The sequence below is a fragment of the Myotis lucifugus genome, unplaced genomic scaffold (genome assembly GCF_000147115.1).
Source record: "Myotis lucifugus unplaced genomic scaffold, Myoluc2.0 scaffold_66, whole genome shotgun sequence".
NCBI lineage: Eukaryota > Metazoa > Chordata > Mammalia > Chiroptera > Vespertilionidae > Myotis > Myotis lucifugus.
Window position 1 is genome coordinate 3,655,476 of NW_005871114.1, and position 16,075 is coordinate 3,671,550.

General features: G+C 43.8%; 1 protein-coding gene across 1 annotated transcript in view; it reads right to left on the reverse strand.

Annotated features, from left to right (window-relative positions):
• PLCE1 (phospholipase C epsilon 1) overlaps positions 1-16,075 on the reverse strand; it is a 247,136-nt gene that overhangs the window by 78,207 nt on the left and 152,854 nt on the right. Inside the window, exon 4 of the mRNA XM_023754835.1 lies at positions 238-383. Within this exon, the coding sequence (XP_023610603.1) occupies positions 238-383 (146 nt within the window). The remainder of the gene's footprint in view (positions 1-237; positions 384-16,075) is intronic.

A 16,075-nucleotide genomic window follows, 5' to 3' on the forward strand; every position in this document is an offset into this window, starting at 1 on the left:
CTCTATCTCTACCATCATTCTATCATAAGAACATCTAGCAACTTATCTCTTGTATCTGACATAAAAGAACAAAGTAATCCCTCAAGATCAGTGGGTACCTGATGGAATGATTTGTATTGATTGCCACTATCGACGGCCTGTTTTGGGTACATGTGGTTACCAGGGCAGTTAATTCAGTGCCATTCAGCTCGTAAGAGGAAACTGTGCCCAGACAGCCGTATTCCCCACTGCACATACCTGAGGCCGGCCAAGAACTCCATGACGGTGTTGTAGTTGCCCATGTTCCAGCAGCATTTGGCCACATGCACCAAATATGAGAAGACTTCCCGCTTCTCCTCCATGGAGCCAGCTGTGAGGATCAGCCACGTCACCCAGGAGCTCACCTGGAAAGTGCAGAGAGGGGCACTGACTGAAACTATGTCCTGGAAGCTTGACAAATATATATTTTTTTTCACAAAAAAACTGTTTTTCTAATACTCTTAGTATTAGGTAATGAGGGATCCAGCCAAGGGACTAAGGTGACACTGTCACTGACTCTCCGTCACAGCTTTGCAATGGGAAAGTCATGTAACCTCTCTGTAGTCTTTATCTTCATTTTAAAAATCAGTAGGCTGGCCCTGGCTGATGTTGCTCAGTGGTTAGAGCACCGTCCTGCATACGGAAGGGTCTCAAGTTGGATTCCTGGTCAAGGTCATGTACCTGGGTTGCAGGTTTTAACCCCAGTCCGGACAGGTGCAGGAGGCAACTGGTTGATGTGTTTCTCTCACATTGATGTCTCTATTTCTTTCTCCCCCCGCTCCACTCTCTCTAAAAATCAATGGAGAAAATATCCTCGGGTGATGATGAACAAAAAAATAAAAATAAATAAAAGGAGGCTGAAAGGCAATTCATAAAATCCCTCTTGATCTATACAATCCCATGAAACTATATACAAAAATAAGGCCAAAGGATAATGATTTAAATATATTTGACCAATGGACAGCAAGATTAAATGCAATCAGTGCACTTAGCCCATCCATGAAAGATACTTATCAGTAGTAAAATACATAATATCAAGTGAAAAACTACATTTTTTGAGCTATCTTCTACAAATGCATTATTCTCCCCAAATGACTAAGCAAAATTGAGAAGAACAAATACTTATATAGCACTTACGATGTACCAGGAATTGTGCTAAGCACTTTACATGACTCATTTACCTCTCACAACAATCCTAAGAGTCAGGGACTACTATTATCCTCACTTTATAGAAGAGAAAACTGAGGGACAGAGGCCTAAGAGACTTGCCCAAGGTCCCCAACCAAAAGGTGGCAAATCCTGAATTTGAACTTAGGTGTGTGCCCCAGAGCTGACACTAATTACCCACTTACTAAATGCCTAATGTGTATACGCAAACGCTAATGTTCTCTAGCTCTGTGCTTACATTTATTTTAATGTGATTTGACTTTTCTACGCAGATTGGAGTATGATATTTAAGAATAACCGAGTACTAAGACCCCCTTTACGATATGCAGCCTCACAATCCTCTGCTTAGTCTCTAAGATTATTTTTCTGCTACTTATACTTTGGTGCTTGGACACTAGCATTCACTTAAGTTGCTTTCTTCATCCTGGCTAACGTCTGGGCTTATAAGCTCAGTTTTTAACAAACAGAAGCTCTGATCTTAACTCCACATGGACCATTAGTTGCACTTGGTTCAAAAACAGTGTTGAAACATGGGTGGGGTGGCAGGGGGGTGGGGGGGGGAGGAGACATTTGCTTCCCTGGCCTGAGTGAGAGTGAGGCGTGAACAGAGTTGATGGTGACTCATGACAACGGCAGGAAAGAGAGTTCTGTATGCACTCCTGTAAAATGAGAGGAATGTATGCACTGCCATAAAGTGATAGGAATGAATGGCATTTATTGCTGGCAGCCACAACAGAGGGCAGTCCAACCCCATTTTCCAGGCCAGGAATCTATGGCTCATGGGAGAAGTAACTTTCTGAGGTCACAATTCTTGTTGATGTCAAAACTAGGACTCCCAGTCGGGTGCTCTTTCATCTGATGAAGGGTGACAGTTTCCACGTGGCATTGGTTAGGTCCATCTAAGCCCTCAGTAAGAGGACAGAACTGGAAAAAAAGAAGATATCGAGAAGAGTACCACAAAAAAAATGGTTAAAGAACAAAACAGACCAGAAGAGATTGATGCTGAACACCCTTTTCTTCTCCCTACTCAGGAACATGTAGAGAAATAATAGCAACATGGAGCTGCAGTGATAAAACAGCGCCACACTCTGGTAGCAGCCAGGAGCACTGCAGTGATACCTGCCTCCTCCCGGCCCAGCCCAGGGGGCTCTGAGCATGCTCCTCTGCTCTCTACCTGTCTGGACTTCGCTGGGTCCTCATGCAACATCAGGAGAGATTAGGCATCAAAACCCCTAGGATGAGCTCTGGTCCTGTTCACCCTGCAAGGACTTCTGAGTCTCCTGGGGAAAAGATAACCATTTATTCCAATCTCTCAGGGCTGCTTGGAGCACAAAGGATCTCCCTCTGGGATTTGCAGAGCCAACCCCTTCTCTGTAGCTAAATAAGCCCTTGCTCACCATTTCCAAGCCTTGTCCCTTCACCTGGTTACCCAATTAAAAGTCACCTTTGTGAAACCCTGGCTCTCCAGAGCACGAAATTATTTTGCTGATAGAGACTGAGTATCTTTGGTGCTTCTGTCCAATTCTTCCTGTAGCGTGATTTGTGTCTGATAAGCCCTATCCTGCTGTGGGAATTCCCCAGAAAACACTTGGAATCATAAGATCATTGACTCTTTGAGCTAGAAATTCAAACCTGTCACCTTACAAATAAAAATGAAATCGTAGAAGTTAAAATGGTTCCTCAAGGACATCCAATGGATTAGTTTTTGAGGCCTTTGGCTATATCTTTCTGTAGCTTTAGCTCCGTTGTATTGTTGTTGAAATTGATGTCAAATCATGTCTCTGGAAAGTCATGGTCCTTTCAGGCTATTCTGGTGACTCATTAGCCCAGTGGTCTGAAAGGGTTAACTCCTCTTTCTCTGGAGAGTCCTGCTTCATGGAGCAGAGACCAGCACGTGGTTTGTGCCTCAGTCCTGATCAAGCATCCAGATTTATTTCCTATCAGTCAAATGATTTTCCATATACTTTCCCACAATGCTAGGAAAAAAATAGAGATACCGTATTTCACATGGAAACCTAATTTAAACCAACTGTTCCATCTCCGAGTGTGAGTCCCTAGGGCCTGGTTGTTGAGATTATGTAAGCACTGTTATCATAAACACACACACACACACACACACACACCAACATCTGCTTACAGACTTCAGGGACAATTCTTATTGTGGCCTAATGCATTCACAACTTCACAGGCATTAACTGATGGGAATGCCATCACTGATTATAAAAAATAAACGACACAATAAGGAAACAAGGATTTGGCGACCACTGTAAAATGTTGCCCAAAGCATAAACAGTGGCTACGTTTACTAAGTGGAAAATGTGATGTGTTGCCAATGCAGAGTAATTTCCAGGACATAAATCACACAGGAAAACACACAAGTCGCCTACGTATAAAGTACTACAACTCAAGCATAGGGAGCATCTCTGAGTGGAAAGGTGTTAAATGTGGCAAATTATTTGGCCTCATTTCCATGGTCAGCACAGAACAAAGAGCGAATCTGGGCCTCCGCCCAATTCTGTTCGCGTTCCTCCCAGAGGCTCTGAGTTCCCTTTGATGACCCTGGTCCCTTGGTACATGCCTACAACTCCTCCACAGTTGCTCTTCTCCAGATGTTTTCTTTCTTCCTGCTCTTGCCTTTCTCAGTCCTCTCAGGCCCAGCCAAACCGAACAGCTTGCTTTCTCTTCTCACATCAAATACCTTATTGGCATCACACGAGCTTAGCTTGGAAGGAATGTTCTTGCTCCATTCAAAACGACCTCTCCTGGCCTACCATGTCCTTACCTTGGCCCACCAGGCCCCTGTCCGTTCTCCAACCTCACCCAGCTCTCCCCCACACCCTGCTTTTAGGAAGGTGACCAAGGACATTTTCCATCTCAGGGATCTTGCACTGGTCCTTCCTTCCAGAAGAAGGCTTACCCTCCTATACCACCCTCCTGCCAATTTAACTAACACCTACTTATCCTTTAGGCAGAAATGTCCTTAGACCCTGCAGTCGGAATCCCTGCCCTGAGCAGTACACTGGCTGAGGTAGCTGTGTCCCTCTCCATAGAGTGAGAAGCCAGTGGGGTGGGGGTGGGGGGGGACATGTCTGCCACCGGCTGTGCACCCACTTCCAGATCATTTAACTTTGTAGACTCAGGACTCCTGAATGCCCTGTGCAAAGGGCCCAAGCCCACTGTGGGCCTTTGATCTGGATCAGTCTCCTGAGGATAGATCAGACTCTAGGCCTGAAGGCTGGCCAAGGAGTAGAGGGGAGTGGCATGTGGACAGAGTTTGAACTGGAGGCCTGAGGTGCCCACACATGGCACACCTGCTAGGATGGAAAGAGGTGGGCAGGCCACAGGTGGGGGCCTCTTTGTACTTTTTCCTGGGTTTCTGGCTGCAGTCAGGGGCAGGGCTGCCTTCAGGAATCTGATGAAAGCATCATTTTCTCAAGGAGGCCTGCTCTGACTTCCCACCTGGGCCAGTGCCCCCATATATCCTTGACCCCAGCCTCCCTGCACAGTCAGCACCATGTTCCCCCAAAGGCAGACGTCAGTGCCCACCACGTAAATGCTCAATGAGAGTCGGCAAATAAGTGGATGGGACCTTTTCTAGGAAGGCTCTTCTGATGACCTAGCACTTTACATTCAACTTCTTCCTGTTCCTCTCTGACTTAATGTTGGACCTTGAGTCCATAGTGACGTCTGCGCTTGGATTTTCCACACTGCAGGGTCTATTTTTGCTATATTTGTGTTCCTGACTCTTTCACATGGGCCTGCTCTGTTTCCCTGACCAGACCTTATGTCCTCAAGGACAGAGACCATCTTTCCCACATGTCCACCGTGGGGATGCTCGGTGCCTCTGACCGACGGGCGGGCCACCGGAGTCCCAGGAGGCCGCGGGCAGAGAGGGTTCTCAGCCTCCAAATGGTCAGGGATTATATTTGGGAAGAGGCCCAAACACTTCCTACGGCCGTTCCCAGGTCCAGAGAGAGAAGATAAATGACTTTCTGCCAAAATGTGTCTTGAATATGCTGAGCAGAAGTTTTCATAGAAAGAAGATCCTGTTAATGGGTTCAGCATCCCCCCCCTTTTTTGTTTTACCCGAGTCTTACTCAAGCATTATTTTTTATCAATACTGTGAATCTCCATCTCTTAACTGTGCCTGAGACTTGGAACCAGGAAGGAGAAGCCAGGGGTGGCGGGGAGGCAGCCCAGCCCAGCATAGCGGTGGAGAACACAGGCACTCAGGTGAGTGGACTTGCGTGTAACTCTCAGGTCCACTGTCTCCTTGTGCAGGTCCCCGAGGAAGCCTCCTAACCTGTCAGCTTCAATTCCCTTTTCAGTACAATTGGAACAATAATATTTATCTCATAAGATTACCGTGAGGATGAAATTGAAGATTGTATCTAAAGATCTCACCATGACGCTTCGTGTCTAGTTAAAGGCTCAATAAATGATTACTACTGTGACTGCTGCTGCTACTATTTCCATTAACATTGGTACCTGAGTTGTAGAGAGTGTAATTCCTCTCATCGATGTTTCTAACTCTCTATCCCTCTCCCTTCCTCTCTGCAAAAAATCAATAAAATATATTAAAAAAAAAAAGAAAAAAAAAATTACCGTGAGGATGAAATTGAAGATTGTATCTAAAGATCTCACCATGACGCTTCATGTCTAGTTAAGGGCTCAATAAATGATTACTACTGTGACTGCTGCTGCTACTATTTCCATTAACATTGGTACCTGAGTTGTAGAGAGTGTAATTCCAGGAGACCGAACACAGAAATCCAGAAGAAAGGAATCTCTAGATCCCAGGTCGTAACTGCAAGGAAGGAAGAAGTCCAAGGCTGGCCCAGGAGGAATCTGTGATTGTCTTGAGCGGGGTCTGTGTCCTGAGCACAGACCTTTCCTAATAAAAGGGTGACACATATTTCTTGCTCTCTGAAGGCTCCCCTGACCCCACATTAGGAATAAAATAACATTTTTTTTCTATTTAAATAACAAAATCCCATATGATGCATATATACATATATAATACACACACACACATATATATATGGCTAATATGCAAAGGGTCCCCTTGGGAGTTTGACTGGGAGACTGAGAGTTTGATCACTCACTATGGTGTGTGCTGACCACCAGGGGGTGGCGCAGAACATGGCGGGTGGCCAGCAGCAGCAGGGCGCTGAGGGAGCAAGGGAAGGAGGAGGCTAGGGGGGATGGGGGAAGGGGGAGAACCTGATTGGCCCAGATCGCCAGCTAGGCCTCTAGTATATATATGTTTAGGTATATTCTAGTACCTTGTCCTACGCCAATCTCCCCCAACTGTAAGCTCCTTGATGGTAGAGGCCATGACTTACTCATGTGGGGCCTCAGAACTGAGCATGCAGCGGCCAGCACATTGCACACGCACCCTCCTTGACATGAAGTAGGTGGCAGAAGAGTCTCTTGAACTCCCTGTCTAGTTTGGCGTGGCTCCACCAACGACTCTTTGTTTAGGAGGGACACAGAGGGGAAAAGGGAGGTACCGAAAGGTAGTTTTTGGAGAAGCCCTACTTGTATCTTAGATTATACTCCTCTCCTACCCCTCAGATTGTATCACAATAGAGTACAATTGCTATTAATGTGCAAATGAAAAAAAACAAAGCCTTGATAGATATATCTGATGACCCTCCTTCCTCTAACAAACACTGAGAATCTATTATGCATCATGCCTCATCCTGGACACTAGTAAACACAACAGATGTGGTAAGCTGGAATCCAACTGGTAGGTGAAGACATTACATTAGCTTAGCCAGCAGACAAAAGCAGCCCCTTGAGTCCCCCTGGAAATGGAGCTGAAATCCAAACTGCACGGATCTTCTCTTCTCCTGGGATTTGGGACAGGATCGAAGGAGGACATGAGCAGCCCTCCCAAAGCCAGGGCTTGTGATCTAGTATGGCACCTCGCTCATCTGAGATGTGCTACAAGGCTTAGCACTTGTATTTTTATTTTATTTTTTTAATTATGAAGATGAGAGTCTCTACCTCTTAAACTGTTAGTTGTCACGCCTGGCTGGTGCTATTAATATAAAACCCAGACTGGAGGCCATGAATTTGAAGATGAAGATGATAAGCTGCTGCCAACAAACTTTTCTCTTACAATGAAACTTGTGTAAAAAAATACAATAAATAATAAACTTTGAAAAAAATAATAAGCAGCTTCTTCTTCAAGAGGTAGTCTTTGTGGAAACAAGGTTGGCCTTTGAATGACAGTGCCAGCTTCTCTTCTGTTAGCAGAGAGGACTTCCCAAGGATTCAACCCTCAGAAAAAAGGAGGCTTCGTTTCTTCTAAAGATGTCAGAAAGGAGAGGTAGAAGGAGGTGGAAAGGGACAAGAAACATATTCAGAAAAAAAGCATGTATCCATAGAAAGTCTAAGGAAAGCTGGCAGGGAGGGAAACAGGAGAGAAGGAGGAGGGACCTGGGAGGCTGTCTGAGGACATCGGGGCACATGGATATGGCCGGGGGGAGAGGAAATGCCTGGAAAATAACAGTGAGTCACACATGGCCTCCAACAGGGCCGCTGCTCAAGGCTCCAGGAAAGTCAGGTACACCGGACCGCAGGCACTTCGATTCAGAGGAACCGAACAACAGCCTGTAACGTTGGCCATTTCAACATCTTTCTCACTCTGTCAAAAGGATGCCATCCTTTCTGGGGAAAGAAGAGATCCTAATTCTGAATAAAAATCAACATAGCTGTACATGTAAGACAAAGATTCTAGGATGTCCAGCACAGGATAAAATGACTTGGTGTGCCCCACCAACTGCCTTATTTATAAAAATAATTAAGTGCCCTGCGGTGATATCACCAAACTGGCTGAATGCTAACTGCCCTGGTGTAGCAAAGAACTTGAGGCTGACAGCTGAGAGCATGGAAATTCAATCGGGAAGTCCAACAACTGCCCAGTGGCCTGGGCACCTCCAAGTTGTATTATTTAACACTTCATTTGTCTTGTTTGTTGACTGTCATGTTTATTCATGTGTGTCCATCCCTCTGCAGCGTTAGATTTTGAAATCTTGGCTGCCAGCAACTCGATCTGCCAATTTTGAATTATTCCATATGTTTTGCATACAGTAGGTGCTACATAGATATTCCAGCAGCTGTCAGTACCCCTCTCTGCTCTGAAGACCCATGTTTTGTGGTAATGTTTCCCAAACTGTGTTCTGAGGACATGTTCTACCAGATGTGAAGTATTTTGTAAAAGAAGTGTCTGGGGCCATAATAGTTTGGGAAATGCTGGGATAAATTAAGATTTCTACACTGGCAAGATTTCTCAGAGCTTTAAATATGCTAACGTGCATGGTAAATTGCCAAGAAGGAGCGACTAATATTCAGAGCTTTCCATACTCTTTTGACCATGTAATTTTTTCCCAAAGGAACACTAACATCTAGAAAGACTCTGGACTATTGGCACCAGGTCTCTCCACGCTCCTATAGCCTGGAGCAAACATAGGCAGAGACTCGTCTCCACTGGCAATTCTGGAACCGTTTCGCTGCATTTGCCCAACCTGATAACGGAGCCCTTCATCTCCAGAAACTGTATGGTGTGAGTGGACTTTGGGAGGTAGAAATAGTCAGAAATGGCAGCATATCATTTTATAACTGGTGCCGTAAATTCAGCATCAATGTATCATTGGAGGAATTCTAAAACCAAGACACAAGAACATTTTTTCTTATAATGAAAAATGAGGAGATTAAGGCACGTGCAAACTGTTATTTCCTAGCCAGGGCTGTTAGACAATCTTTTAGTCATGTGGTTCCACTACATAATGTGACAACTAATAAATAAAAGAACCTTAAAGACTATTTAGCTTGCTTCCATTATTCTATAGATGAAGAAATCCAAGAACCAGAGAGGTTAGGTGACTTGCTCAAGGTCACTCAGCTAGTCAGTGTCAGTGCCAGGGGTAGACCCCAGGTCCCCTGACCTCAGGACATCCTATAGTCACAGCCTGCTGTGCTTCTGTTATCGCGTGGAGAGGATTTGATGCATCACTACCCCTTACTTACTCCCTCCATCTGTGGGTCCTCAGAGGCAGGTTCATGTGCGTGAACAAGTGGTGCATGCCAGGCAGGAGCTAACCTGCATGATGGCAAGGAGAGCTCGGAGCTGCAGGAATTGCTAAAGACACTAGCTCGGGCAGCCTAAGAGATGGGGCAGTGGGTTCTAGATGGGCAAACCCGAGGAACCAAAGGGAGGGGAGTCAGGGCAATGGAAACTAGAGTGTCCAGGACAGGGCCTGCTGGCACAGCCCTCATGGGCAGCAGACCTGCCTGCAGCTTCAGATATACCGAGGCTTGAACTTCACTCAAGAGGGGGCTCCACCTGTGCCCTGCTGAAGGGGCTATGGAAGGGGAAGGGCCCAGGAGAAGGCAGATTTGGGGCAGAATTCCAGAAGGGAGGCAGGAAGGAAAATGGGCAAGAAATAACAAAAGTTGGTATGGATGCTATTTGTCTTCATTAGGGATAAAAGGAGACGTCAAAGGAAGAAGCAAGAAACCTCCTCTGCTTCCGTGAGGAGAGGGGGCTGGCAGGAAGAGCCCCCCTGAGAAAATTCCTGCCAGGATCTGTCCCAGGAGGGAGAGTGCGGCTGCTCATTGGTGGTGGGGACCCTGCTTAACAACTCCATGGGCACAAACCAAAGGATAGAAGCTGCAGAAATTCAAAACTTGAGATGTGGGGAGGCTGAAGTGAGAAGAGATCTATTCTGGAGATGGGTCCCTGTGGCCGGCAGGATGTTGGAGTGAATTTGCTGAATGGGCTGAAGTTAAAGCCTGCTCATTTTCTTCAGGACAGTCAGTTCAAGGAGTCTGTGGCTGCTGACAGTTTTTGAGGGCGTGTTTATAGTTCCTGTAAAAGTGACAGACCTGCTTGGGGTCTGGGGGGCCAGTCATTTAAAAGTTATACGGAGCTATGGCCAGAGGAGGTGAGGGCCAAACACAAGCCTTGCTTCTCCTGTAGAGAGAGGGTGAGTTTTCAGTCTAGAGGTGCAAAGACATGTTTTGTATCTGGCTCAAGAAAGCTCTTTAGAAAAATATTTACATGCTTAGGATGTAGATGGCAGAGATGGAAAAGTAAAAACACCATTCAAGTATTTAGAAAGGGAAACATCCGAAAACCCCCCAAACGAAACCAAAACAAAACAAGATCCTGTTTTGGGGGTACAGACTGGACAAATATTATTTTCTACATGCAGTGGGGGGCAGCCCGTGTTTGAAGCCGGAGGTGCTGGGTTCGAGGCTCAGCTCTAACATTCACTAACTGTGTGATACAGGGCCAATTACTTAGCTTCTCTTCTATTCCTTCCAGTTAAAGCAGGCCTATCAGCAACACCTACTTTACAGAATTGTAGAATTCAAGGAAAGAGGCAAACATGGTTAATGTACTTATAAGCTCAATGGAAAAGTTAGCCAATTTTACTAGTATTAATGAGTATGTATTCAATGATTTTCAGATATGGCATTTGATTTGGCTAGGCACCTACATTTAATGTGGTATTTCTTTGAACTTAGAAATTACAATTTTTAATTAATGCTTCTCTATGTTTCCCTCGTTTTTTCCACTATACACCCCCTCCCTTGCCTCCCTGTTCCATGGGGGACTGGAGAGCAGGATGTCTCAGACTGTTGCATAGAATAAGCCTACACTACATCCAGACTCACTCTTTAAATTCTATATTTTATGTCCTGTGGCAGGTAATAAATTAGTAAAGAAAGATGCTTTCTATGTCCATGAGCTACTACAGATAAAGTGACAAAATAAGAGAGCAAAAGCAAATTTTGCTATGATTTGATGAGAGTTGAGTGTATAATGTAAAACAAAGAATATCTGAAAGCCAGATATTTTTATATGGGGTTGACAAAAGTACTTCGTTTTTTATTTTCTCCTAATTTTCTAAATGCTGGAAAACACAGTAAAAAACTTTAATGTTTTAGCCTGGCCAGTGTGGCTTAGTGGTTGAACATCGACCTATGAACCAGGAGGTCACAGTTTGATTCCTGGTCAGGGCACATGCCCAGGCTGTGGACTCCATTCCCAGGAGGGGCGTGCAGGAGGCAGCCGATCAATGATTCTCTCTCACCATTGATGTTTCTCTCTCTCCCTTTCCCTTCTTCTCTGAAACCAACAAAAATATATATTTAAAAAACCCACCTTAAATGTTTCAGCCAAATATTTTTCTGAAATGAAATTGGTATGCATATTTTTTTCCTTTTAACTCTAAACGAATGGCCTTTTTATCAAATATATCTAACACCTGTAGCATATAAACTCAGGTCCAGATTTCCTAAAAATGCTGGACATGTTTTAGTATTTTAATGATAAAACCCAGATGTCTTGTTTTACATGCCCTGGAAGAAAAGAAACATACAACCGTACAAAGAACACTCACTATTTTAAATCTGATTAAACTCTCTGCCAAACAAGGACTGGAAAGAGTATGATGTTTGTACAAACAATCTTTTAAAAAGTAGTTTTCAAATCCACTTCACTCTTCTGGAAAACTCCTGAAATGTGAACCGGCAATATTTATTTACATTCCACCTCTGCAGCGGAGAATAGTTTGGGGTCATGTCTTGGCTCTCGGGGTAGGTGTCATGGTGATGATTAGCTTGACTGTCCAATCTGTGTTTAGAGGCCCATATGGAAGGAAATCCGCTTCGCCCACTTACTAGTATACATATGACAATACTATTTAGAGCCCGGGGGTTCCTAAATGTGGCTTCGTATCAGAACCACCCATGAGAGTTTCTTAAAATACCGAATTGCAGACTTCACCATGGAGCATCTAATGCAGCAGATCTGGGAAAGGAGGTAGACATTTGTCCTTTTACAAAGCTCTCCTATAGTGATTCTGATAGAGCTTGAAACTGCCCATCTAGGGCCCTGGCCATTCTTTTAAATTTGCTTAAATGTGCACAGGCATCATTGGGATTTTGCTAAAATGCAGCTTCTGATTTCGTAGGTCTGAAGTGTGAGTGCTGGTAGAAGACTGCATTCCCCGCAAGTTCCCAGATGCTGCTGGTCTGGGGAACCACACGTTGCATTTCGTTCTCAGGTCTTCTCAGTCTCTTCCCATCTGGAATAGTTCCTCCACAGTTCCCTGTCTTTCATGCCCTCCGCAGTTTCAAAGATGTCAGGCCTCACATTCTGTAGGAGGGTCCTCACCCTGGGTCCGGCGGGTATTTCCTCGTCACTAGATTGAGCTCATGCTGCTTGGGCAGGGATGTCCCAGGACATCAGAGGGCACAGGATGTCAACGCTTCACACCACTTAATCATGTGAATCTTGATAATTTTGTCAGGTTTCTGCACCATGAAGTCACCATGGGCCCCTGATAGTTAATTATTATTTTGTGGGGAAATATTTCTAAAATTGCACCAAAGTCTTGCCCCTCATCAACCCTTTGTCCACCTGCATTCTATTGATGATTACCACCTGGATCAACTACCTGCCTCTAAGATGGCTGCCAAATGGTGATTTATATTTTCACCACAATATTAGTTACATTTGTTGGTAAGAACAAGCTCTCCTTTCTCATTTGTATATGTATATATATTTATTTTAAAAAATATTCCTAGACTCATAGATTTAGATTTTTTCACTATATTGGAATTTATGAACATCATAATGAAGTTGAAATAGCCTCAAAGTGGCTCCTGGATCCTTCTGACATATCTCCATCATCACATTTGAGTATTTCCTTACTTCTAGCCTAACAAGATATCTCATACTTATCTTTAATTTTCCTAGGGAAGGTTAGTCATCCCTTGTAAATGGTTCAATGGTGCCTTACATTTAAAAACAATGGTAAGTAAATTCGTAATTATGAAATTAAATTTGGCCTTTTTAATTAAAACATTTAATAACACAAAAGTAAACATTAAAATACTTTATTGTGTGTGTGTGTGTGTGTGTGTGTGTGTGTGTGTGTGTGACAGCTGCACTTTAAAGTTGTAAAGCTCTTCACAGGTCACTTAGTCAAATGGTTTCAAATTCTGGGACCCTAAGACTTTATGGGGATGCCTAGGATTCAACAGTGAGTAAGCAGAGCTGCTCTGGGTGCAGAGCGCCTGGGTAGGAAGTGGGTCAGAGTCTCTTCAAGGACTATTCCCTAGGTTTCCTCAGAACCTCACTTCAAAGCCACCATCCTGGTCTAAGCCCTCAAACTCTCACCGAGGAGAAGGCACGCTTTACTGGCCACTTGGCTATTTGCTAACAGCAATTTCAAATGTTCAGCCGCACGCATTTGTTTGCTGGGTGCAGTGGGTTGACACCTGGCCAGGAACAACCCATGGGGCTAAGCTGCCTATCTCAACAGATTTCAGGATTCTCACATTCCTTCTTTATGAAGGGGTATCACAAAACAATACTGAAAGTACTGTAATTGAAAAATTAAAAATATACACGGGAAGGTTCAAAGTTTTGAGTGAATATATGGAATATATAATTTAATTATAAAAATGATAAGCACTAGTGTATGATTTCCTTCAGAGGACACATTTTACCACTAGGTATTTTCAGGGTCAAACAGATATTTCGATATTTTTATGAATAAAAGTACCATACTGCAAAAAATAAAAAATAAAGAAGATTGCATTGCATAGGATGGGCCCATTGATGGCACAAACTTCAGCTGTTCACAGGAGAAACAGAATGATGTAGAACCCTAACTTTTAACTTCTCCTCAAATCATTTCAGTATGGCATTGAGGTGAATAGGATATATGCCCCACTCCCCACAAATGCAAATAGAAAGAGACATGTTTACATGACAAAAAATACAAGAGAAACAACTTAACTGTCTTTCAGTGGTAGAAGGGTACAGAGTACCCAAAAGAATGATACAGAGCAATGAAAATGAATCAACCAGAGCTACACATATTAACATGGATGAACTTCCAAGAACAAGGTTGAGTGAAAGAACAAGTTAGAAAAGAATACAAACAATTTGGTCAAAACCTTCCAATGATTTCCCATATAATCTGGTTAAAACGGAAAGTCCTTACAATGGCCTACCAAACTCTAAAGATCAGGTAGTCTGACCTCACCTACTGCTCCCCTCCCCACATCACAGCCTTCTCTATCCCAGCCACATGGACCTTGCTATTCCTTGAATGTGCCAATCACAGTGCCATCCCACCCCCATCTCCACAGGGCATTTGCCCTTACTGTTCCCTCTGCCTGGACTGCTCTTCCCTCAGATATCCAGATAGCTCCCTCCCTCAGCCCTTTCCTGTCTTTACTCAAATATGAGTGTCTCAGTGAAGACTTCACTTACTTACTATCCTGCCACCTACAATAGCCACCCTTCCCCAACACTCCCCATTCCTCTTCCCTGTTCTACTTTTCTCCCTAGCACTTACCAAGTCATACATTTTACTTATCATCTGTCTCCACTCGGCTAGAATATAATCCCTGTAGGTAGAAAATTTTGTCTGTTTTTCCATGGCCGCATCTCCAGACCCTCGAACAGTGCCTTGCACATAGTAGGCACTCAAGAGACACTTCTGGATGAGAGACTGAGTGAATACATGAATGATATTTCAAGAGGTACCAAGAAGCAAACAAAAGTGCTGGCTGACTGATGACAGGAGGAAGAGATCATTTCCAAATACGCTGGACCAGAAGACTCATTTTTGGCAGCCTGCCTCTGACATATAATTCTAGTTGACAGACAAACCCATTTAGGAATCCATTTAGGAATCAGAGGGATGCATTTTGTGGCTGCTCATCCTGAAAAGGGTGTTAGCATCCTAACAATAAAATGTTCTAAGGAAGCCATAGGACATTTGTTTCCTGGTCGAGATGACCAACTGGCAACTTCATCTCAGGCTCCTGCCATGGGGTCCTCTCTTCCGTGCTCTATTAGTCATTCAACAAACATTTGTGGAGCAATGTCTAAGTGACAGGACTGCACCAGGGCTTCATGTGTCTAACTTTGTTCTTTCTTTTAAACAAAACTTTTCACATTTATTTGCATGCACTTGTATTTTACCTTCATTCTCTCTTTCTCTCTCCCTCCCTCCTTTCCTTCTCTTTCTCACCCCCTCCCAAGGTCCTGGCTTAATATTTGTTATTTTAAGCAATTCGTGTCTGTTGTAAAAAGATAATCCAACACGGTAGTATTCTAAGTGGTACAAAATGAAATTTCCTTCCTTTTTTCCTCACTATGAGTCACCATAATAAAAAAATGTAGCAGTCCTCTTTACCAGTAGATAGGTAAGAGTTCCTGCGGGAATAGAAAGGTGATAAAAGGGAGAATAACTTTCACAAACCCGAGTTACTCTTCTATGAAAAAGGACTTGCCAAGAAATCTCAATTTTCAACTGTCTGTAGCATGTCATGCTTGTCAAAAGCTTGGCTGAGGCAACTGGTATTCAAGAATGCGACAGGTCATACCAGGCATTCATTCCTTAGATTTTCTGAGTTTTATCCCTGTGTCAAGTAAGACTGCCAGGGAGCAACACACCTGGACTAGATTATCTTAGCTCTCTGCATGCATACCTCCAGAGAGCTATGCCTTTTAATTATGTTCTTTCATGGAGGGTCAATATAAAATATGGCCAGAAGGAGACTGTTTCTGCAAATGTCTTTTGCAATATACAGATCATGTATCACAGAAATGCACACTTGAAACCTGTATGATCCTATTACCAATGTCACCCAAATAAATTTAATAAAAAAAAAACACCCAAAACTTCTCTTGAAGGACACAAGGACACACAGAAAAGATCCTCCCAGAGTTTAGCTTGGATTTTCTGATGATCTAGTATGCTGCTTCTTCTTGCCTTCTTTCCTTCCTTTTCTTTTCTCTCATTTCCACACTTCTTCGTTTCAGATGATGAGAACAATATAACCCATC